The sequence below is a fragment of the Spinacia oleracea genome, chromosome 6 (genome assembly GCF_020520425.1).
Source record: "Spinacia oleracea cultivar Varoflay chromosome 6, BTI_SOV_V1, whole genome shotgun sequence".
NCBI lineage: Eukaryota > Viridiplantae > Streptophyta > Magnoliopsida > Caryophyllales > Amaranthaceae > Spinacia > Spinacia oleracea.
The window spans coordinates 51324697-51347050 of NC_079492.1; the positions used below are offsets into that span (position 1 = coordinate 51324697).

The following is a 22354-nucleotide window of genomic DNA, read 5'->3' on the forward strand; positions in this document are numbered from 1 at the left end:
TCCGAGTTGAGCTGCTAACTTAGGCCGCCGACAAGCATGTTGGCTAGGGTTTGGTGTTTTTGAAGAGAGAAGGCAAAGAATTTTTAGAAAGAGAGAGAAGGGGCACAATAATTGATATCTCTAAGATTCATGAAGTAATTAAAGAATAATATGTGACCATAGTATAATATAGTATAAGTGAAAAATGTTATCAAGTGAGATCTCGTTAGATATATGTATTAATGTGTAAGTTTTAAATATATATCTAACATTCATACGAGTAATTTATTAATTTGAAAAATATAAGTTCTTTCTCATTGTGTTAAAAAAAACTTATTAATTTAGATTTAAAGATATTTTGGTAATAAGCAAACGAAAATTAAAAGAAATGGTTTTCTCTAATATGATTTTTTGGGGTCTAATTCTGATAAGAGTAAGTAATAAGGTGATGATAATTATTGATAACATATCCTATAATACTTTGATGAAGAGACTAAGGATTTGCTCTATTTATCTCATTTTCACTTATTTTAGATAAGATAAGTTTAGGAAAAATAAGGTATCATGTACAATTTTAACTAAAATAAATTTTGATAAGTTCTAAAAAGTTCAGATAAGTTCAGATAAAATAAATTCAGAAAAAGTAAGTGAACATTAGGTGTATGAAACACATCCTAACTCAATCAATCAAGATTAACGGTTGTTTCGGTTTTTCCTCCCACATGCCAGAGTTTTTTTTTACTCAATATTATCAATACTACGAAGTACATATTTTTTTGGTGAAAAAGCGGTGGTAGGCCCCTAAAAAAGAAGAAACGTACAATATTGCAAATAACCAAAAGCAACCAACACAGGAAAGCAACTAAAAACTCCAGCTCTCCACGAACAAACCAAGCTTCGAGTTTCACCTAGAAACATGCCTTCCCATCGGAACTAACCTAGACTTCGTCAAGGCCCCCCATGTCCTCCAATAAAACGGTTTGAAGGTCTATCAGGACCGCCACAAATATAACCGAATTTTGTTCGGAATTAACCTCGAAATTGGCTAGCCAATCGGCCGCTCGATTGGCCTCTTTGTAGGTATGCGTAATATCACCTCCCATTCCTTGCGGGGAAAGAGAGACTTACATTTGCGTAGGATGTGAATGTAAGGCGTGTGGGGCGGGATTTCCTCCACCAACATATGATCTATAACCTCTAAATCGACCGTCAATTGGACCTTTCGATGACAGACATTCCAGGCTATAGCTAACCCAAGAAGGACTAACAATAACTCTGCCTTCATACACAAAACCCGCAATTCACACAAGCACTTCATGAAATTCCCCCATATAACCCCTGCTTAGTCCCCCGAAGCCAGCTGTCTTCGGGTTACCCTTAGAAGCCCCATCCATGTTCAAGCGAACCCATGTTCCCGTGGATACTCCCATCTAATGAACCTCTCTTCTCCTTTTCTTTTTCCTCCACAATTAATAAGTGAGTGCCCTTGCATTGCTCTCTCTATTTCTTCAACTCGAGTAAATAGAAAAGCAATTTGGTCTACTAGAATTTGGGTATCGCGTTCAAAGTAGAGAGCATTACGCCACCTATTCAACCACCAACAAGTCACCCCAAACATTCTAGTCCATTCTTCTCCTCGGACTAGGGAAATCAACTAATTTATCAGCTCACCCCTCTAGCAACGTCAGCAACTGCCCACCCCACCACAACATGCGCCAAATCAGTCTGGCAGCGGGACAAAATCGCATGATATGCTCCACTGTCTCCTCGCCTTCACCACACGTTAAACATCTTGGATCATTAGTGATTTTTCTAAGAAAATGATTAACATTAGTCATTAATCTATCTTGAGCAGCTAACCACAAGAACATCCTTATACGTTGTGGAACTTCCGCCCCCCAGATTTCCTCCATCCCCTAATCATTTCAACACTCACTGCGTTCGTGTTCTTCATGATATTCAGAGATGATGCAATTGAGAAGCCACCTGCCAAGCTGCCATTCTAGAACACCTCGTCCACAGCCTCTTCATCCTCCAACAACTCGTGAGCAATAATTTCTTGAAGGGTATGGGCTGGTAAAATGTCGGCAAATAACTCATATTTCCAACCACAATTTTTGACCCACGTATCTTCCACCGAGTCATCTTGAATTGCTATTGGAGGCAGCGTGGTTGCGAGTGATAATAATGGTTCGCTTATGGCCCAACTATGCTTCTAAAATTTGGTCTTCACATCATTACCAATAACTGCACTTATAACTTTTATATTATAAAAAATTGATGGATAAACATTTTAAAGGGTTAAATAATTACCTTTATACGTTATTAGTGACTGTGAAGGAATAATTTTTATTAAATGAAAAAATTTATCACTAAAAAGTACAGTAGGTAATTAATTTTTATATTATATATGTCGGGATAACTTCTAACCATTTTAAATTAACTACTACTCCGATATACAATATTTATTGTACATCACCTTTTAATAAAAATTTGTGTCCACTTAGAGTAAGATCATCGATCCTCGGTTCTATTGAGCCATGATTTTAGAACATTGAATCACGAGAATTCCCTTGAAAAAAGTTTTAGTATAGGTTTCCGAAGTCTTATAAACTTCTACTATATATTATGGATAACATTAAGGAAAATGCTACTCCGTATCACATAACGTATTTTATCGACTGAGATAATTGCATAAAAAATTCTATCAATTGTGAATTGTGATGTGGATCAACTAGCTTAGTTCGTGAAGTCTTGAAGGGGTGATGCCCAAGACCTAAATCGAATCTCGTCTGTACCATTTATCGCCTTGTCTTTGCGGGTCTTTCTACACAAAAAATTGTAAAGTTGTGATTAGGTTTCAATTTTCCAATTCAGTCTCGAATTCCCGGTTTAGTACTTGTCAATTGAAGTAACATCCATTGGCATTTCCCTTAGCTATTGAACTCATCTCTAATACCTTGCATGCATGTTACAAAATTTAAACAAACATAAAATACTACAAGTGACAAAGTCCCAACGGCAATATGCATTTATGGTTACATAAACCCTCCCAGTAATATACAAATCATATAAAATGTGATAAGTTTGTACGCAAATTAAAACTACAAAATCATATCATACACGATACTCCTTGTACACCATTTCTTCTCCCAATCAAACTTATCAATAAACTATTTAACCATTCAATTAAACAACATAATTAATCCTGCTAGCCGTTTGTAGTCTCAACTAATTTAATTTACAGAGACAAGCAGAGGTGGAGAGAGACACAAAAAGGAGGGAGCGTGTATAAAAACTCCACCTTTTTGTTTATATAACATTTTCTATATTTTCTTCAGGTTTTTCTGCCTTTTTCTTTCACCTTTTTTATTTGTGGTTCCCTCTTCTTAAATTTTGTTAATTTTATGAATTCCATAATAATTTTGTAACTCCAAGAACTACGAATTTGGTGCTGAAATTCCAGAGTGTTTGTTCATGCAAGTTGCTCAAAGGTTCAATCTTTGCTACTATTTTCTCATTTTTCAGTTAATTTGACAGGAATTTGATGGTGGGTGTTCTTGTAAATGTTCAAAGATTCAATATTTGCTACACATTTTCTCTCTTTTTCTTCATTTTTAGTTAATTTAACAGGATTTTGTACTAGGGTGTTGTTGTTAATGCTCAAAGATTCAATCTTTGTTACTAATTTCTCACTTTCAGTTAAATTATCAGGAATTTGTATCAGGGTGTCCATGTAAATGCTCAAAGATTCAATCTTTGCTACAAATTTCTCTTATTTCCTTTCAGTTTTAAATTACTTAACATGAATTTGATGATGGGTGTTCTTGTAGATTCTCAAAGATTCTATCTTTAAATTTCTCTTCTTTTTTTCTTCAAATTTAGTTAATTTAACAGGAATTTGACAGTGGGTGTTCATGTAAAATCTCCAAGATTCAATCTATGGTACCAAATTTCACTTTTTTTCTTCACTTTCAGTTGATTTAACAGGAGCTTGTTACTGGGTATTGCTTACTTTATCTTCTGCTTTTTTGCTTTATGATGCTTTGCTTTTTTGAATGTTCAAAGAGACAAAGGTGCAATCTTTTTCCGTATTGATTCTTTGAATGTGAATTGTGATTTTTTTCTTAATTCTTGCCTGTTTGATTCTCCATTGCAGAAATTACTCAAGAAAGTTGGAGAGAGAAAAATGGGGTTCTTGAATTTGAATCTTCATCAAAAGTGGACAGTAATAGTAGGGTTGATTATGGCCTTAACGGTGTCGTTTTGTAGCGGATATACTGATCCCCGTGATGGTAAAGTTCATTGTTTTTGTATTTTGTGATTTTGATTTCTTGTTAGATGTCAGCATGTCACCTGAAATTATACAATGCATTTGGTAATTAATTTATACTTCGTTTTTATTTGGATTTTATTACTTTTTATTACCAGTGTTTGCAATAAATAGTTTATATGCTGCTCTGGGAAGTCCACCATTACCGGGGTGGATTCCACTTGGAGGTGACCCTTGTGTGGAAGCTTGGCAAGGTGTACTTTGTGTTAATTCAAACATTACTGAAATGTAAGTCTTAATATTTGATCACATAATCAAGCAAATAATAACATTTATTTTATACTATTTTTGAATTAGTCGAATCATATTCCCTTTTGTGTTTTGACAGTTCACTAAACAATGCTGGTCTGGGAGGAGAAATGGGTACTAGTTTGAATTCTTTCTCTGCAATTATATCAATGTGAGTTTCTTCTTACGAGTTACGGCATTTGATTTACGCGTTGAACGTTCAAGAAGAATGATTGAATATTTTGAATCATATGGTGACTAATACAAATTTAATCATATGAATCAGAGACCTCAGTGGCAATCACATTGGGGGTACCATTCCTGCCAATTTACCTCCCACAGTGAGGACGTTGTATGTGCTACTTTTTTGTTGTTGCTATTCTTAGTAAAATATTACGAGCATTTTGTTAGTGTTTGCTAAAATTCTGGCATCATTTATCTACTATCTCAGGTTCCTTTCTGACAATCAGTTAACTGGAGGCATTCCCGACTTATCTGTATTAAGTCAGTTGACAGACCTGTAAGCTTTACTTGATTTTTTTTTTTTCTTCTGTTTTCACTATACAAAGGTCTGTTTGGCAATTTTATGTGTGACATTTCTTCTAAATCATGGTTTGCTACCGTATTCAGGTCATTAAACAAGAATAACTTGACGGGGGGATTACCGGATAGCTTTCAACAACTCCCTGGTTTAATAAACTTGTAATAAGTTGTCTCGTGTTTTCTCTCCTTTTAACACGTTTGTGAACCTTTGTTTTTGGTGTAATTTTTCGTATGCCATTTCATTTGGTGTAGGGATATCTCTGAAAACAATCTAAGTGGTCCTTTGCCACCTTCAATGGGGAGTTTGTCATCTCTTACGACTCTGTGAGTGTTTGTTTCATTGTGGCATTTGATAAAAAATTCTATCTTGTTTTAAGCACGTACTCAGCTATCCCCCATTCTCCTCCAATTGCAGTCACTTGCAGAATAATGAGCTCACAGGACTCCTTGATGTTATACAAGACCTTCCCCTGACTGATTTGTAAGGAATAGAAAAGTTTTACCTTCAATACTTTTATACCTAATGATTATTCTCTAATTACTGCTTATCATACAGAAATGTAGAGAACAACCTATTTTCCGGCCCTATACCTCCCAGACTGCTGACTATTCCAAATTTCAGGTGAGGTCTCTGTAGCTCACATAATTTGTTGAATTGATATGAGTATATGAGAATCCTGAATATGAGAATGACTGAGTTTTCGAAGTTTATTGAAAATTGTAAGTAATAAAAAAGGCCGGCCATTGCATCCATGGTGTCAACTATTTCTGCACTGGAGCTGCTATGTAGGGTTACATTAACCACCTTGCTGTAATGCTGTGTGTTGAGCGGTTTGTTAAGCATTTTTTGCGTGTCAGTGCTAGAGGTCCTGAATTTGTGTTTGGAGATAATGTAGCTAAAGATATGCTCAGTTTTGCTTTATAGAACAACTGGCTGATGAATATGGTTTTCACGTTTTCGGATTCTTTGCCCTTGCAAAAAACTCAACGAAGAAAACAAATAACTATAAAAGACTGCAAAGGAACCTCTCTGTGACACTGATTGATAGATTTGCAACATAATTGTAAAAGATTGGAGAACTGTTATGTGATACTACAGTACTACTGTGTGACATAAGTGTTAGCTGAAACGGAAACGCACTCTTAATTCATTGCCGTGATCTAGTTTCTCAAACAATGCATTGTGTTTCTGAATCATTTTTTTCTGCAGTGTCTAATTCACTGTTCAAAAGTTTGCATGCAAATTTTAGGAGCTTAGTTTGAATGCATGTTCAGTCATTTATGGCACACAGCTAAGCTTCTTTTTGGTTTTGCAGAAGCACTGGAAACCCTTTCAATACCAGTGTTCTTCCATCAGCTCCAGCAGCATCCCCAACATTAGCGCCAGCAACAAATTCATCTTTACCTGGACAGTCTCCTTCCCGAGAAACACGCAAGCAGCCTGAAGATAAACCATCAGTTTCTGAAGCATCAAATTCCTCAAAATCAACAAAGTACATAAAGCCAATAGTTAGTGCTGGTATTGCTGTGTTGATACTTCTAGCTATCGTACTAGGTCTGTGGTTTGGTATTGCGAAATGGTGCAAGAAAAGGCAAGCAAGTGACGAATTTACCAAGGGGAATGTAAAACCTTTATATGAAGGGAAAGGAGAAAAACCAAGATATAATGATTCTTTACCTCAAACACATAATCAAGCTGGTAAAGGTGAGCCCTGCACGGCAATTTTCTTTTTTTTGGGAGGTTACATTTTTCATTTATTTTTGCGCTCTTTTTGAATCATACTAATATGGCTAGCATATTTCTGGTTTATCCAGCATTCCAGGAGACATCTTTAAAGATCCCGACTGTGAGCAATGTAGATCAGAAACAGGTGAAAGGTGTAAAAGAAGTTGCCATGAGTAAGGATGCTCATTCTATAGACATGACAAGGACTGCTGTGAGTTCTATGTCAACACAACCAGCACCACCTCCTCGACACTTTTCTAATGAGAACATAACGCTTAAACCAATCATGCCGACTGTAGTGACTAAAACTCACAAGTCCACCATTCCAAGCTCTGTCAAGTCTTTCACCATTGCTTCACTTCAGCAGTACACTAATAGCTTTTCTCAAGAAAATCTTATCGGTGAAGGCATGATAGGAAGTGTTTATAAGGCTGAACTTCCTGATGGAAAGGTACGCTCAACTGCCTATGTTGTATGAGGATAAATTACATAAATAACACTCTTGGGTATGTCATTGTATGTCATTGTGAATATTCATAAATATCACTGTATGTCATTGTGAATATTCATTTCCATCCTAGGATAGTAGGATACATTTATGCTTTTGTTAAAAGTCCTGTGTTGCATTCGTTATTTGGGGAACTTCTTCAGATATTTGACAGGCTTCACTCTAAACCATGTGTTTGAACTACAGATAAATCATATGGATAAGTATTACTTCGCTGATAACTCCATGGCTGTCCTGTGTATGCTTCTGTGACAGATCAAAGATCTGAAGCCATGACTCATGACCTCCATTAAATGGTCTCTTCCTAGAAAAAAAGAGTTAATGTTGGGTATACCGTATAGGCGTATACCTCCTCATCCCAAAACCCTTCACTTGGCCTGATTAGACTGTGGGTGGTAATTGTAGTATATAAAGAGAAAAAAACGTATTCTCTTATCTTTGTTTTTTTTTTATGTTTGTGTCTGTTTGTATGCTCATTTGTACATCTGCACATCAGTTTGTCTTTGGATTTAACCATTAGTATTAGGCTCCGTTTGTTTTGACGGAAAATTATTTTCTCATTTTCTTTTGTTTGTTTTGTTAAGGATAGAAAACAATTTTCTCTAGGGGAAAACCAACTTTCCATTTCAAAAGAGGGAATGCCACATTTTCCACTCTAATCCCTTACATTTCCTTTTATCTCCTCTCATTCCCACGTGTATGTTCTTTTTCTTTATAATTTTACTTGTAAGAAAACAAACAAAGGAAAACTATTTTCCCTTGAAAATTGTTTTCCATGGGAAAATCATTTTCCTTTGAAAATGTTTTACGTTGAAACAAACGGAGCCTTAATGTATTATGCTAGGTTAACAAATTTCTGGATTTCTTTTTTCTTTTGTTACATAATATCTGTATCTGGATTTCTTTTTTCTTTTGTTAAAACCTCTTTGCTTCCTTTCCATGAAGTAGAAGATGGTCTTCCCGTTGTCGTCCCGTTATTGCTTTTAGGTCAATTGGAAACAACCTCTCTGCAATTACAGGGGTAAGGTTGCGTACACCCGATCCCCCCTTACCCCGCTTCTTATGGGAGCCTCTTTGAGGCAATGGGGTAATGATAATGACATAATATCTGTATAGAGCTATGCTTTCCTGTGCCTGTTACCCCCTTTCATTGATCCATCTATTTTCCTGGGAGGGTTAAGACTGACTTCCTTTGCCTGTATATTTGTAGCTCGTTGCAGTGAAGAAACTCAACAACACCACTTCTAGCCAGCAGAGTGAAGACGAATTTTCTCAGCTAGTTTCTTCTATCTCTAATATTCAACATGAAAGTGTTGTCAAGCTTGCTGGATACTGTTCCGAGTATGGGCAAAGACTGATCATCTATGAGTACTGCGATAATGCTACATTGTATGAAGCACTGCATCTTGATGATGAGATCCATAACAAACTTTCATGGAATACACGTATCAGAATTGCACTTGGAGCCGCAAAAGCCCTTGAGTAAGCTCTACACCTTTCACTGCATGTTCGTTTACCTTTATTAGAAAGTATTAATTTTGTTATTTTGTTTTGTGGTGAAGATATTTGCATGAGGATTGTCAACCCCCTGTTGTACATATGAACTTCAAATCCGCCAATATTCTCCTTGATGATAAGTTTGAGCCTCTAATCTCAGACTGTGGTTTAGCATATCTGCTATCAGATACTTATACAGCTCAGGTAATTCCTATTCCAGCCATCCTCATCTTACGGTGTAAAAATGGTTATTTCATCATGATGAATTATCTGCCAAAATACAAGGATGTCACTAATAAGATAAAAGACAATAAATATCCTTTTTAATATATATGATTATTGGTCTGCAATGCACCACTTGTGAAGAAGCAGCATGATACTTGAGCATGCTGTATATAGTACTTCCTTTTTCATTTGCTGTTGTTTTCTCTGAATGTGTTTATGAAATAGCAACACAAAATACATTGATTCGGGATGTATTTATTGATTTTGCCAACACTCCGGGAGTCTTTCCTTTCCTTAATATGGAATGGAGTACTTTGATAATGTTTTATATGGGTCAGACGTCAGTGTATTGGTTGCTTAGTATGATGTCATTCCAAGCAGGTTTCAGGTGGGTATGGTGCTCCAGAACTCGAGCTAGGAACATATACTCAACAAAGTGATGTATTCAGCTTCGGGGTAGTCATGCTAGAACTTCTTACTGGCAGGAAATCCTATGACAGGTTGGCAAAATAAACGCAAGATTTCCATATTTCAAAATTTTTTCTTGCATCTGCCCCCCAAAAAATGCACTTTCGTATGAGTTTTAATTGATGTAATCCTTTGTGATATTGTAGTACACGACCTCGAGGAGAACAATTTCTTGTGAGGTGGGCAATTACTCAGTTGCATGACATAGATGCGTTATCAAAGATGGTAGATCCTTCACTAGATGGATCGTATCCATCTAAATCGTTATCCCGTTTTGCAGATATAATTTCCCTCTGTGTTCAGGTCAGTCTATAGTTCACAGTTTCACACTCATGATTCTCCTTCATACTCCGTATCTTTTTGTATGACAATATTTAACGTGCTGCAATACTCCGAACCAGATCTCTAACTTGAAGATATTGTGGAAAATACAAACTCGACTTAACACAAACCCTATCAACCAGAATTTGACTCGATTTGACCCATTTATCGTAATTTGAACTTATAGCATGTTTTTTTCATATTTATTCCAGCTTAAACCGAAATTGAACTAAAAGTCTAAAATCACACCTGAAACCAAGTACCAACCCATTTTCCCAAATTGCTTTCATGCAAATCTCTATTTTTATTTTTTATTTTTTATTTTTTATTTTTTATTTTTTATTTTTTATTCTTATTTTTATTTTATTTTAAAAATTCTTTAAATTTTTTTTATTTTACATGCTATTTTGAAATGTAATTATTTTACTTATTCATTCATTTTAAACTTTACTTATTTTTATTATCTCTTACAATATTTCTTCTATAATGTATATACATTTTTCTCTTATCTTACTTTCATTAATTCCACTTGCTCTTCCTTGTTTTTTTCCTTTTACTTGCTGCTCCTTTCTGATTTGATTGGTGACAATGACGATCTCCTACGACGATTCATGTTAGCCGACCCCAAATCATTTTGGGACTAAGGCTTTGTTGTTGTTGTTGTTGTTGTTGTTGCTGCTGCTTTCATGCGAATCTCTGCCATAAATTGCCAATTGGAAACATCTTTAAATGCATTCTCACAATTTCACCTAGGACGGGAAAAGGGTAGATTAAGAAAATCCAATATGGATCATGAAGTCAAAAATATATATATAAGCTGTTATTTCTTACAAACTACATATACCCCGCGACTCATATCTGGTTGATTTTGTTTCAGGCCGAGCCAGAATTCAGGCCTCCCATGTCAGAAATTGCGCAGGACCTCTTAAACATGATTCAGAGAGAGTCAAGACCTTAACATATCAGATGCAAATTTCAAATCGTCTGAAGCCTTGCCAGTCAATGCCAATGCCAATGCATGTTGGTGAATCAGGTAGTCGATATGGTTTTAGAGGGACGGATAATTTATCCGCTTGCAAAGTGACTGCTAGCTATGTAACATAAGCTAACACGTGTTCCTTTGTACATACTTCGTAGTATGTAACGACCAAGGCTTTTATGTAGGAGGGGAGATTGGGATGCTAGTTTGCTTCTTGATAGAGTTCAGCTAATTTTATTAGAGTTTGCTCATTACACTGATGGGCATTCTAGGGTGTATGTTGTATTTTTAGGGTTATGGTCTCTCTGCTATTCCATTGGTGTGGTGTAATGTTATTGTGATTTTGTATGTTGATTGATTAAATTCAATTATTGAACTAAATGTTCGATTATTTATGAAGGAATGTTAATTTCACGTGCTCGCGTTCTTGGCTATTAAGAGTATTATGAACGAAGTACTTCTGCTTGCAATGTGTTCATCACTCCGTCTGCTTCAACTTAAAGCGTTATCCAACCGGAGATAGAAGAGTGTAAAATTGCACCCCGAGAATATAATAAAAATGTACTACTAGTAATGAAGACTCTAACCTAGTTCTAACCTCGTATCATACATACTCGTTGCATATATGTAGTACATAATCTAATCTTAGCCCTTAATATGTTCATTGTTGGAAGTTTTTTCAAGGTTTGGTCTAGGAAAAACATGATCTAAATCCTTCATCGAAATATTGGTTATTGACGAATAACTATAAAGGTTTATACATGTGAAATAAGGTGTATGATGGAGCGTATTTAAAACTAGATATATTCGGGTGTATAATAGATGTTCTGGTGTATTATTGATATTTTGTTTTATTATACCTATTTGAAATGTTAATAAATTATGAACAATATTACATGAATTAACTTTTTCATGTCAAAAGAATAAAGTTGCAAAAACTTTTCATATGAAAAAGTATTAATCAAACACAAAACCAAACCCACAATTGAAAGTTTAGATTCTTTGGAACACAATAGCAAGCTCCCTACTCGGGAACTAATGTTGGAAAAAGCTTGTCAGCAGTCTAACTAACTAAATGACAAACTAAAAGGGCTTAGCTGGCCCACAATTGAAACACACGCACTCCACTCTCTACATCTCTGCGTTTGGGCTTTTCTTCCTCCCTTTAATAGTTTAATCCCAAAACTTAAACCCAATTCTCCTCCTCATCCAATTTCATGCCGCCGCTTCAGCCGCTTCTTGACCACCGTGTGATTGAGTTGAGTACTGCCGACACCACACTCTCTATCGCCATATGCACGTGTTGGACTCATAGTGCTCAAATAATTTATAGATTAGATTTTAGCCCGTGCAATGCACGAATTCTGTTAAATTGTTAAGTTAAAATAAAACTTCAACATAGAACAACGGTTATATTTTATTTATTAGATTAGATTAGTTTTTTTATTTTGGATTAAATTTCATTTTAGATTTATTTTTTTAATTATTAAAATGTTTGATTGTGGATGAAATTGTATATGCGTAATATTTTTATAATTAATTAATAAAAATATTTACGTGGCACTCGACTTTTTTAATTCAAAATTAAATAATTTCAAAATCTTACTTTTCATTGGCCGGAACCATTACGTGACGCTCTAATTATATTATTGGATTATTGTAGGATTTTGGATTGAATTTTATTTTAGATTAGTTGCTTTGAGGGTTTATAAATTATTTTAATATTCAAGCACGATGTGCATCATACTCTAAGAAAAAGAAACATATTGTCTCCGTATTTAGGCAAATTTGGCAAATACAACCCAGTAAAGTTCCCTATTTGCCAATTACAACCCCAAACTTTTAATTTTGCCAATTACAACCTCAAATTTATACATCAATTTTAAATTACAACCGAAGTCATTTCTCGACAAAAATCACCGGAAGATAATGTCATTTTTCGAATTTTTTAATTGTTATTTTTCGAGTTTTTTGTTTTAGTTCTTATTTTTCGATTTAATTTTCTTTATAGATTATGTAATTGTTTTTTATAGTAACATTATGACATCATTTTTCGGTAATTTTTGCTGGAAAAGAACTTTGGGTTGTGATTTAAAATGGATGTATAAGTTTAAGGTTGTAATTGATAGAATTAGAAATTTGAGGTTATTATTGGCAAATATGAAACTTTATTAGGTTGTATTTGCCAAAATTTTCCCGTATTTAATTAAAAGGGAGTACATTTCATATAATTGGTTGTATTTAATTAAAAGATACTTCCTCCATTTTTTTTATTATTGCACTATCTACATTGGGCACAAGAATTAAGAAAGGTGGTAAAAGGTGAAAGATTGACAAAAATACCCATGTGATTAAGTACAAGTTTTAGGTAAAAAACAAGTGGGGTTGGTCCCTCCCACCCATATAAGGATAAAAATGTCATTTCATGTAGGTAAATTTACTAAAAAAGAAAATGGTGCAATTAATATGCAACTTCCGGAAAAGGAAAACGGTGCAATAATAAAAATAAAAAATGGAGAAAGTATATTTTTCTTTTTTGACATGTTATGGTCCACTTCCAATTATATTAATGTTTACCTCCCTCTTAAAGTCCCTATATTTACTCACATCATTTTTTTACTACAATAAATAATTCACAAACTACCTCACTTTCCTCTTATTTTAATAAATATAACTCACACTTCTAAAATTACGTGCCGGTCAGAGTGTATCTCTTAATTAAATACGGAGGAAGTAACAATTTTAAGTATCTCAATTTTACTTATATAAGAAGAATGTCATGTTCATAATAACTAGAAGTCTAGAACTATATACATATGATGCATGATTCAATTTCAATAAAAACAGGTATGAGAACCATTTTAATCACAGCTGGCAAAGATGTCATGTCGTGTCATGTTCGTTTTTTGGTGTCAAGTTCATTCTATGTTGTTTATGTGCCGTGTCATGACGTGTAAAATAGTTAAATAACTAGATTAGATCCCGTGCACGCATGGATTTTGACAATTTTTTCACAAAATATTTAACTGAATATCTCCCAAACTATTGCATAGTTATAACATTTTTAACATACTCGTTTAAATTTATTCATCTAATATGCATATTTAAAATGCTAATATGGTAATTTGATCAAAATATTGAGTGATATATTTTTCTATTATTAATATAGCGATTTGACTAAAATATTACTAATTTAGAATAATTATTATTACGTCGTAGCTATTATTGCCATAATTTATAAACTTAATTTTGTTTCTATACATAAATAGTTAATAAAAAAGGTAGAGATTAAAAATAAAATAAAATAGATACACTTTTTGGGAAAGTGGTTTTTGGCGGGAAAAAATCGCACCAGAAATTGACACGTGTCATTCCTGGTGTCTCTTTTAGTATATAGTAATAGATAATAGATAGATATGATAAATTAAACTAAATAAAAGGGTTGTGTTCAAGTTGGTTATGTGTCTTCTCGTGTCGTGTTGTCAACTTCGTGTTTCTTCTAAGTAATTATGTGTCTGTGTCGTGTTGTTTTCAATCGTGTTGTGTCAGAGACATCTGTAATTATAATAGACTACACTGTATAAAAAATAAGTACCTTTTAGATATTTTAGGTGTGCACCAAACACATTAGAAGTTAGCCTATATAATATGGATTACTTCCTAAATATTAGGAATACATCTAGAGCTTTACGTTTCCAAATGCACGACTTTTACACTTAATATCTTGAATATTAAAAATTATTAAAGAGTTGACATTCATAAAGTGTTTTTCCATACGAATTTAACAATATCTCACATGTCTACATTTTTGTTCTTTTTTGAAATTACAAAAGACGGTCAAAGATAAATAGAGTGAATAACCTGGTGCGATATTTAAGGAAGGATAAAGTGTAATAAAGAGCATAGAAGCACTATTTATCCTACTAAGATTATACCAATGAGGTCTTGTTCAGTTGGTTAAGATAAAAAACATGTGTGAAATATGTCTCATGTTTGAATTCCCGCCCCCATTTATAATTAATACTTCCTCTGTCTTTTAATACTCGCAACGTTTGGACTTTTGCCACTATTTATATAATCTATTTTGACTATTTGTAGTGTTTTTTGTATAAGATAAAACATAGTCATGTGGGATCTTGTTAGATTCGTCTCAATGTGTATTTCAAAATATCAACTTTTTATAATTTTTGCATAAAGAGAAGTTAAGATATAAATGATCAAAATTATGAATTGGCATACGTGAAACTAACAAACGTTGTGAGTATTAAAAGACGAAGGAAGTATATCGACTCCGTGGCTTATTCATACCAATGCAACCGACTAAAATAAAAATTAGTGCACGGACATGGGTGGATGGTAGGGTGGTGTTTCTAGGAGGACGAGTGGTGGATCTATTGTATGGTGGTTTAGTTTTCAAAGGGACGAGGTGTTGATAATTATTTTAAGATAATTTCTCCCTCACGTTTAATTTCTCCACGCGCTTTATATTTGCACTCGCTGCAGACGTATGAGTTAAAGTGATGGAGTAGTAGTGCAGCACTCTCTCCAGTCTCCACCATTTCAGTATATTTCAACTTGCTTCATTTTTCTACTCATTTTCTCTCTCCTCTCATTCATTGCATACCTAAACACACTCTCCAATCCCCCATCACAACCCACACTAATGGCGGTTGACGACGACATGTGCAGCGGCGACGGAATGCAATGCACAGACCACCCATACCGAACCACCTCTCCGGGCGGCGGAGGGATCTGCGCTCTCTGCCTCCAAGACAAACTCGGTAAACTCGTCTCCTCCTCCTCCACTTCCTTCTTCATTGGGTCCAACTCCTCTTCCTCCCCTTCCTTCAGATCTGATGTCCCTTCATCCACCACCACCGCCGCCGCTACAACTTCCATGTCTATTTCTCTCTCTGCCGCACCCGCTGCCGCCACTTCTACTTCAAATGTCGTAGCTGCTAGTGCCAGCAACGGTGGTAGTGGTGGTGGAAGTCGCTATCATCATTATCAACATCATCAAGAAAGTCATCATAATAATCATAGGAGGGCCCGCATACCTTTTCTACTCACTCAAAAGAAGAAGAAAAAAGCTCCACCTCATGATAATCTGTCTTCTTCTACTGCTACTGTTTCAGCTGCTACGACTACGACGACTTCCGTTCTCAAACGGAGTAAATCCACAGCTACGCCGCGATCCGGCCGTTATCTTAACGGCGATTACTCTCAAGACTTCAGTCCTAGACGGAGGGGCTTTTGGTCTTTTCTCCACCTTTCCAACAGCAGTCACAACAACGACTTCAATCACCATAAAAAGACGACGACGACTACAACGACAACGACAACGACAACGACAACGACGGCGGAAAAGCCGGGCCCACTTATAGGTTCATCTACTATCGCAGCTGCGCCGGAAGCTGTTACAGTGGCGGTGGTTGTGGTGGATGAGAGTCAAGACGACAGTCCCAACAGTAGCAGCGGCGGTGGAGGCGGCGGGAGTAATACGTCGTCGTTTGGTCGTAAAGTGTCCAGATCTAGATCTGTAGGGTGTGGGAGCAGGAGTTTTTCCGGGGATTTCTTCGAGAGGATTTCAACGGGGTTTGGGGACTGTACTCTACGGCGCGTGGAATCACAGCGTGAAGGAAGCAAACATCGCCACTCAACTTCACGCGCCGCTGGGGATACTGTACGAGAGAAAGTCCGATGCGGTGGTTTGTTTGGTGGTCTCATCATTACTTCCTCTTCCTCCTCAACATCCTCGTCTTCGTCTTATTGGGCCGGGGACGCAAGACCGAATGGACCGACAGCGACGCCGGCTGGGCCGTCGCTAGTGCATGGGCGGAGTAGGAGTTGGGGATGGGCTTTTGCTAGCCCAATGAGAGCATTTACTAAGCCCACACCAACAAGTATGACAAAAAGTGGGCCCAATGGAAATAGTAAAAACAGCAATGGAACACCTAATTTAGCTGCCATTCCTTCACTGTTATCAATGAGAGGTTAACATTAATTTGGTAGTTTTTTTTATTTACTCTTTATAATGTGTATTATTATTATTATTATTATTATTATTATTATTATTATTATTATGGTAATTTCTGATTATATTTTGTTTAGTAATTTTACACTCTTGAATTTTGGGTATAATTTGTATGGATGGGTAATTTTCCGAGTTTCGATTTTTGCTGTTGGATAGATTCATATCCAATAGTTTATGTATGAGATGATGGTCATGATAATGTTAATTATGTGGTCAAACAAACATTATTTAGATCTGGGATTATGAAATTGTACTTGGTTTATTTTAATGTTTTGTACTTCTGTTTGGTACTAAGTTTATGATTACATAGAAGAGCAAGTAGTTTAGTACTCCTTCGGTTCCTAATATAAATTAAATCCTTAATATGAGTAAACCGTGGAATGGGGCAATGTTCTTGGGACAGAGGAAGTGAGTACTTGAGCTCTGTTCTATTCACCTTATTTCGGCTCATTTTAAAGAATAAATAAAAATCAGGTGAATAGAACGCACCTTCGGCAACGCAGGTAGTATGAAGAAATGGATGTTGATGAGTTTTGCTAAGAACTCTATTCTTGTCATAAAAAGAAATAGTAGTCAAATACGAATATGCAATTTTTGAACACCAGATCACCTGATAGTTCTGTATCGAATTTTCGAAATAACTAGTTAGGTTCTGGTAGTTCCTTCTGCTGTCAAATTGGCAACCTGTGAGTTTGATTTGATGGATTATACCCGTCTCATCTACTCTTTCGACTACTAAATAACAACCCGGGGTATCGCTCAAACAACAGGGGAATCAGTTCTTGGGTGGAGTAAGTCCAGGTTAGTACTCTTAATTCTGCTAAAGAGTATAGAACCCCTGCGTAGGATTTGAGTACTTACGTTACGTGCAGTATTTTGTTTTTGAGTAAATTTCTTGATTGAAAGATTTGGTCCATATGCCTTTATTTGCTTTGGTAATAATCTTGTAATCTGTTGTACTAGTATGTGCCTTTCTTGACTGAATGATTTGGTCCATATGCCTTTATTCCCCTCTCTTCTGCCTCGTTATTCCAGTTTAGTTTATGAAAAATAAGTTAAGTTTAGATCAAATGAGTCAAATGCACCAGGATATTCCTTTATTAGGCTTGTTGCCTTGCTTTTGTTCATCCTTTTTCAGTTACAAGATTCTCACCTGGACAGTCTTTATTGTCCTTGCACCCTGGTAAACTTTTCTTTTCAAATGACCAGTCTTAAGACAGTTCTATTTGTAATCAGTTGATGAGATTCGAGACAAATGCCAAGTTTTTTTAGCTTTTTTTAGTGTTCTACATTCTACATACACTTGTATGTATTGATCATCTAGTGAATCAGTTCTGGATGCGAATCTGAAATTATGATTGCCTTCATTATATTGATGTCTTTGCTGGTATAGGACTGGCCTTTGGAACAAGAACAGTCAAGGGCCCAAAATAAACCCAAGCCACAGGGTTGAACGTATTTTTCTGAGAAAGAAACATAATCCTGACAGTATTGTTCGTTTTAGAAACAAATGTCTACAAACTTCAAAAGCAACAGACAAAAGACGTTGGGGGTACTTAAATAATCAAATTGTAAAATAGAACATGTTATTTACTTCAGATGCGAGGAGATTTTGGGTAACTGCCTTAAGTATATGCCCCAGCACAGGAAACACTTGTGTAAAGCTCCATAGTCCCATAAGCAACTTCTATATACGTTATTCGTTCCACGAATATCGCACTCTTTTGACTTTTATATTATTCACGTTGTGTCTTTTACTATCTTTTGTAGTATACACGTTAGAAGATCTGTAATCATGTAGGATCTTGTTAGATTAGTATAGATATATATACTTTCTAAATATTAACTTTTTTATATATTTACTTATGTATAATTTGAGAGATTAAGAGTCAAAGTTATGTGTTGGAAAACGTCATAGTACAATATTTAAGAAATGGAGGAAGTATATGTGTTTTTTAATCTTGTTCAATCTCCCTGGAATACTTGATATAATTAGGGTGGAATCAGAGTTAATAACATAGCCCAGACTATCACGATATACAATTGTTGGAAGTTCTATATGTTCAAAGAAACCCACAAATAAGAGTGAAAAAAGAAAGCAGTTTTTTTCTCCCACATGGAAAAAAATACCAAGTGTCACCTAAATTTAGTGGGGGTTGGTAATACTATTTGTTTGAGAAAGTAGTAGGGAGGCTTGGTGGACACACTCACAAGTTGATCGGATCGGGCTTGGGCCTTGGGTGGTCGTGGGCATCCGGCCTACCTATCTGTTTTGATTGGTCATTGTTTTTAGGAATCTTATGGTTGTTACACCATTTATTTCCATAACCGTTGGGACTTATTCTCTGCTTTGTAACTTCTCCCTTGAGTCTTGGCTATTGATTTTCCCATCTACTTACGAAACACACTCATATTTTCTCTAAAATCTCTTCCGTTTTTGGGCAAGTATTTTTGGACTCCAATCGCGCATTGTGAAGGCACACAGCTTTGATGCGTGTTAACCCTAGCTAGATGACAACCGCAAGCGTTCTACTGCACCGGGATAGCACGTAATTGTCTTTTAGAGCAGTGATTCGACCATGACGCGACAATTGGCCTGCTCGTCAATCACAACATAGCGATAAGTCTATTCAAATTACATAGTATATTATTGTTGCAACATTATTCTTTTTTTTATATCGAACAACAATTACAAAAAAAATCTTGTATTTACAAGTTTAATTCAAACAGCTAGTCAAATAAATAGCTATTATCTAGTCAAACTAACTAAATAATTGCCAAATAGGACATGTGTGTTTTTTAATCGTATATCACCACTCTAGAAGACTCGGTATAATCAGGGATGAATAAGAGTTACAAAGTGATAACATAGCTTCGACTATAACGTTATACAATTACAAAATATCTTGTATTTGCAGGTAATTCAAACAGATAATCAAATCAGATAAGCAAATCAGATAATCAAATCAGCTAACATAAACAGTTCCATCTACTCACATTCACTAATAACTACTCCGTAACAATTAATCGTCAAACAGGGCGTATGTGTTTTTTTAATCGTGTTCCGTTCTCTAGAATACTCGATGGACGGATAAGAGTTACTCCCTCCGTATAGAGATGATTGGTGCACTTTTCTTCATGGACCGTATTTAATGATTTGTGCACTTTTTATTTATAGAAAAATTTCCCCTTATTTTATCATATCTTTCCCAATGATTCCACTAGTACTCCCGCCATCCCTAAAATTAAGGTTGTCCCATAGTAAAAAAAAAATCAGTTTATTAAAAATTGGGTGAAAAATATGAACATGATTTGGTAGTCATGTGGCCCATTGAGGGGAGAGAGAGAACATGCTAGTGGGAAATTTTATCATTTAAGGTGTGATGCAAATTTAAAGTAACATCCATAAAAGGAATATGGAACAATTTTCCAGGGACAAAGGGAGTAGTAATATTTTTTTATCATTTATTTCATGTCTTTTCTTTGCTTTAAATATTTTAATACCCCCAATACCTTTTGTTACAATTACTCCCTCTGTCCCACATTACTTGTTACACATTTTTGTTTTTTTTCCGTCCCACACTATTTGTTACACTTCTAAATTATGAATAACTCCACAATTATAATATCGTCTCTCTCTCACTTGGTCCCCACACCCTCCTTCATTCAATAATAAAAAAAAAATACTCCACTAACTCTTACCACCTCCACTTTTTTAATAAAATAATAATTGATAATCAAATAAACATTGATCACCTTAAACTTTGTATAAAGGAAAGTGTAACGAGTAATATGAGACGGAAGCATTATTTATTCCTCATTTACCTGATCACTTACATCTTATTTAATAAAACCAAGTCACCTTTATTAAACTCTGTGTCGGTTAGAGACGAAACTACCTTGAGCCCACGACCCTGTCACATTCAGGAAATTTGTATATAGTAACAATACTAAAAACAACGAACAAGGAAAAATGTATGCTGCAGTGGTTGAGAACATGAGCCTTAAACAAGGAGGTGAAGGGTTCGACTCTCATATTTTGTCTTTCTTCTTTCCTCCCCTTCTCTTTTCTTTAAAGATTTTTTTTGTAATAAACACTTCTTTCCTTGAGTTAGTATTTCCTTAGTATTTTTTTAACAGAGTAAATTTTTTAAGTTTGTTCCCTTATAACCTACCTCTAGACCAACCCAAATGACCTTTTTATTGGATTTGGAAACTAGATATTCCACCCAAAATCAAAAGCCACAACAGCATGCCAGTTCGGAAAACTCTTTACCAAAGACATATTCTTCCCTTTGACAATTGCCCTTTATGTGACAACTATTTAGAAAATATTGACCACCTCTTTATTCACTGTCTCATCTCGAGAACTATGTGGGATCTACCATTGCTAACTACTTGGCTAGATTACCGCTTACCTTCCTTAATCCTCACAAACTTACTCATCTATCTGCGGAAATTCCCAGCTACTCTTGAAAAAACAATTTTCCTATGTTGGGAATTATGAAAAGAGAGAAATAAATGTGTTTTCAATAGAGCATGTTTTAACCCCTATGGAATATATAAAAAAGCTGCCTCACTCTACTCTGAGTGTAATTGAGAACTAAAATTGTCTCACATTATAATTTGGGTATCCCGTTCTCCATCACCAACAACATTCCTACTTCAACAACTACCACTTCCACTATCCTCGTTAATTGGGTTCCTCCTCGGTCAGGCATCTTCAAACTAAATTTTGATGGTTCTAGCAAGGCGACGACGACAGTGGCAGGGATCATTCTTCGGAACACAACCGGCAAGTCAATTTCTTCCTGCACTTTCAATCTCGGTACTACACAATCCTTCATGGCAGAAGCTATTGGTCTACATAAATGAGTTCAAGAAGCTATTAAGCTCAAGATAAAACACATTCTAATAGAAGGTGATAATCTCCTTGTCATCAACTGTATCAAGAAATATTGGTCCACCCCTTGGAAGCTTCATCACATCATCAACGACATTCTAGCACTTCTGGCATCTTTTGACACCTGGGAAATTAAACATATATATTTATAAAGAAACAAATAGAGCTGCAGACTGGATTTCTAATGTTGGATACTTAGTTGGTAATTGTATGTATATATATTGATCCTTGTAATAGTCCCGAGTTAGCTTCCATTGTTCATAATGATTTCTTAGGAGTTCCCCTCGTGAGGGTCTCCTAAGATAATTTCTCTTACCTTTAAAAAGAAAATATAGCATTTGAATTAGAAGTGTTATTTTTACTTATAATATTATAATTTTTAATTTTTAATTTTTTAGAGAGATAAGTTTTTTTGAGAGATTTTTTTGTCAAATGAAACAAGTAAAATAAGACTAAGGAGTATTTAATATTATTAAAAATAAAAGGAATTATTCGACCCCGTTAAAATAGATTTCTAGCTTCGTATCTGATACAGATCAAAGTCCACCAATTATTTTTATAAGGAGGAAATAAGAACATAGCTCCGAGTATCACGGTATATAATTGCAAA

The 22354-nt window shown here is 35.3% G+C and overlaps 2 protein-coding genes across 3 annotated transcripts; both read left to right on the plus strand.

Annotated features, from left to right (window-relative positions):
• The first annotated feature begins 3046 nt into the window (after positions 1 to 3046).
• LOC110775805 (protein STRUBBELIG-RECEPTOR FAMILY 3) lies at positions 3047 to 11221 on the plus strand. Of its 2 annotated transcripts, none has more exons than XM_021980403.2 (17): positions 3047 to 3473; positions 4139 to 4274; positions 4411 to 4540; positions 4641 to 4712; positions 4827 to 4892; positions 4992 to 5060; positions 5171 to 5242; positions 5336 to 5407; positions 5499 to 5564; positions 5640 to 5705; positions 6400 to 6788; positions 6899 to 7260; positions 8528 to 8799; positions 8880 to 9018; positions 9421 to 9539; positions 9654 to 9810; positions 10706 to 11221. In XM_021980403.2, exons 2-17 carry the CDS (start codon positions 4169 to 4171, stop codon positions 10784 to 10786), a joined length of 2238 nt encoding a protein of 745 aa, XP_021836095.1. In that variant the 5' UTR covers positions 3047 to 3473; positions 4139 to 4168; the 3' UTR covers positions 10787 to 11221. The 2 variants fall into 2 exon arrangements, with proteins under 2 accessions (XP_021836095.1, XP_021836096.1); XM_021980404.2 differs by having other exon boundaries at positions 3076 to 3320.
• A 4062-nt stretch (positions 11222 to 15283) lies between these two features.
• Positions 15284 to 16973, plus strand: LOC110775806 (uncharacterized). The gene has a single exon (XM_021980405.2). It carries the CDS (start codon positions 15471 to 15473, stop codon positions 16803 to 16805), a length of 1335 nt encoding a protein of 444 aa, XP_021836097.1. The 5' UTR covers positions 15284 to 15470; the 3' UTR covers positions 16806 to 16973.
• Positions 16974 to 22354: the final 5381 nt, after the last annotated feature.

What these genes read in the sequence shown, in the direction of transcription:
- LOC110775805 (XM_021980403.2), top strand. Translation starts at nt 4,169, where the DNA reads ATGGGGTTCTTGAATTTGAATCTTCATCAAAAGTGGACAGTAATAGTA. An exon ending in TTCTCTGCAATTATATCAAT is followed by an intron (nt 4,713 to 4,826) that starts GTGAGTTTCTTC and finishes CATATGAATCAG; the next exon opens with AGACCTCAGTGGCAATCACA. An exon ending in GGCAGGAAATCCTATGACAG is followed by an intron (nt 9,540 to 9,653) that starts GTTGGCAAAATA and finishes GTGATATTGTAG; the next exon opens with TACACGACCTCGAGGAGAAC.
- LOC110775806 (XM_021980405.2), top strand. Translation starts at nt 15,471, where the DNA reads ATGGCGGTTGACGACGACATGTGCAGCGGCGACGGAATGCAATGCACA.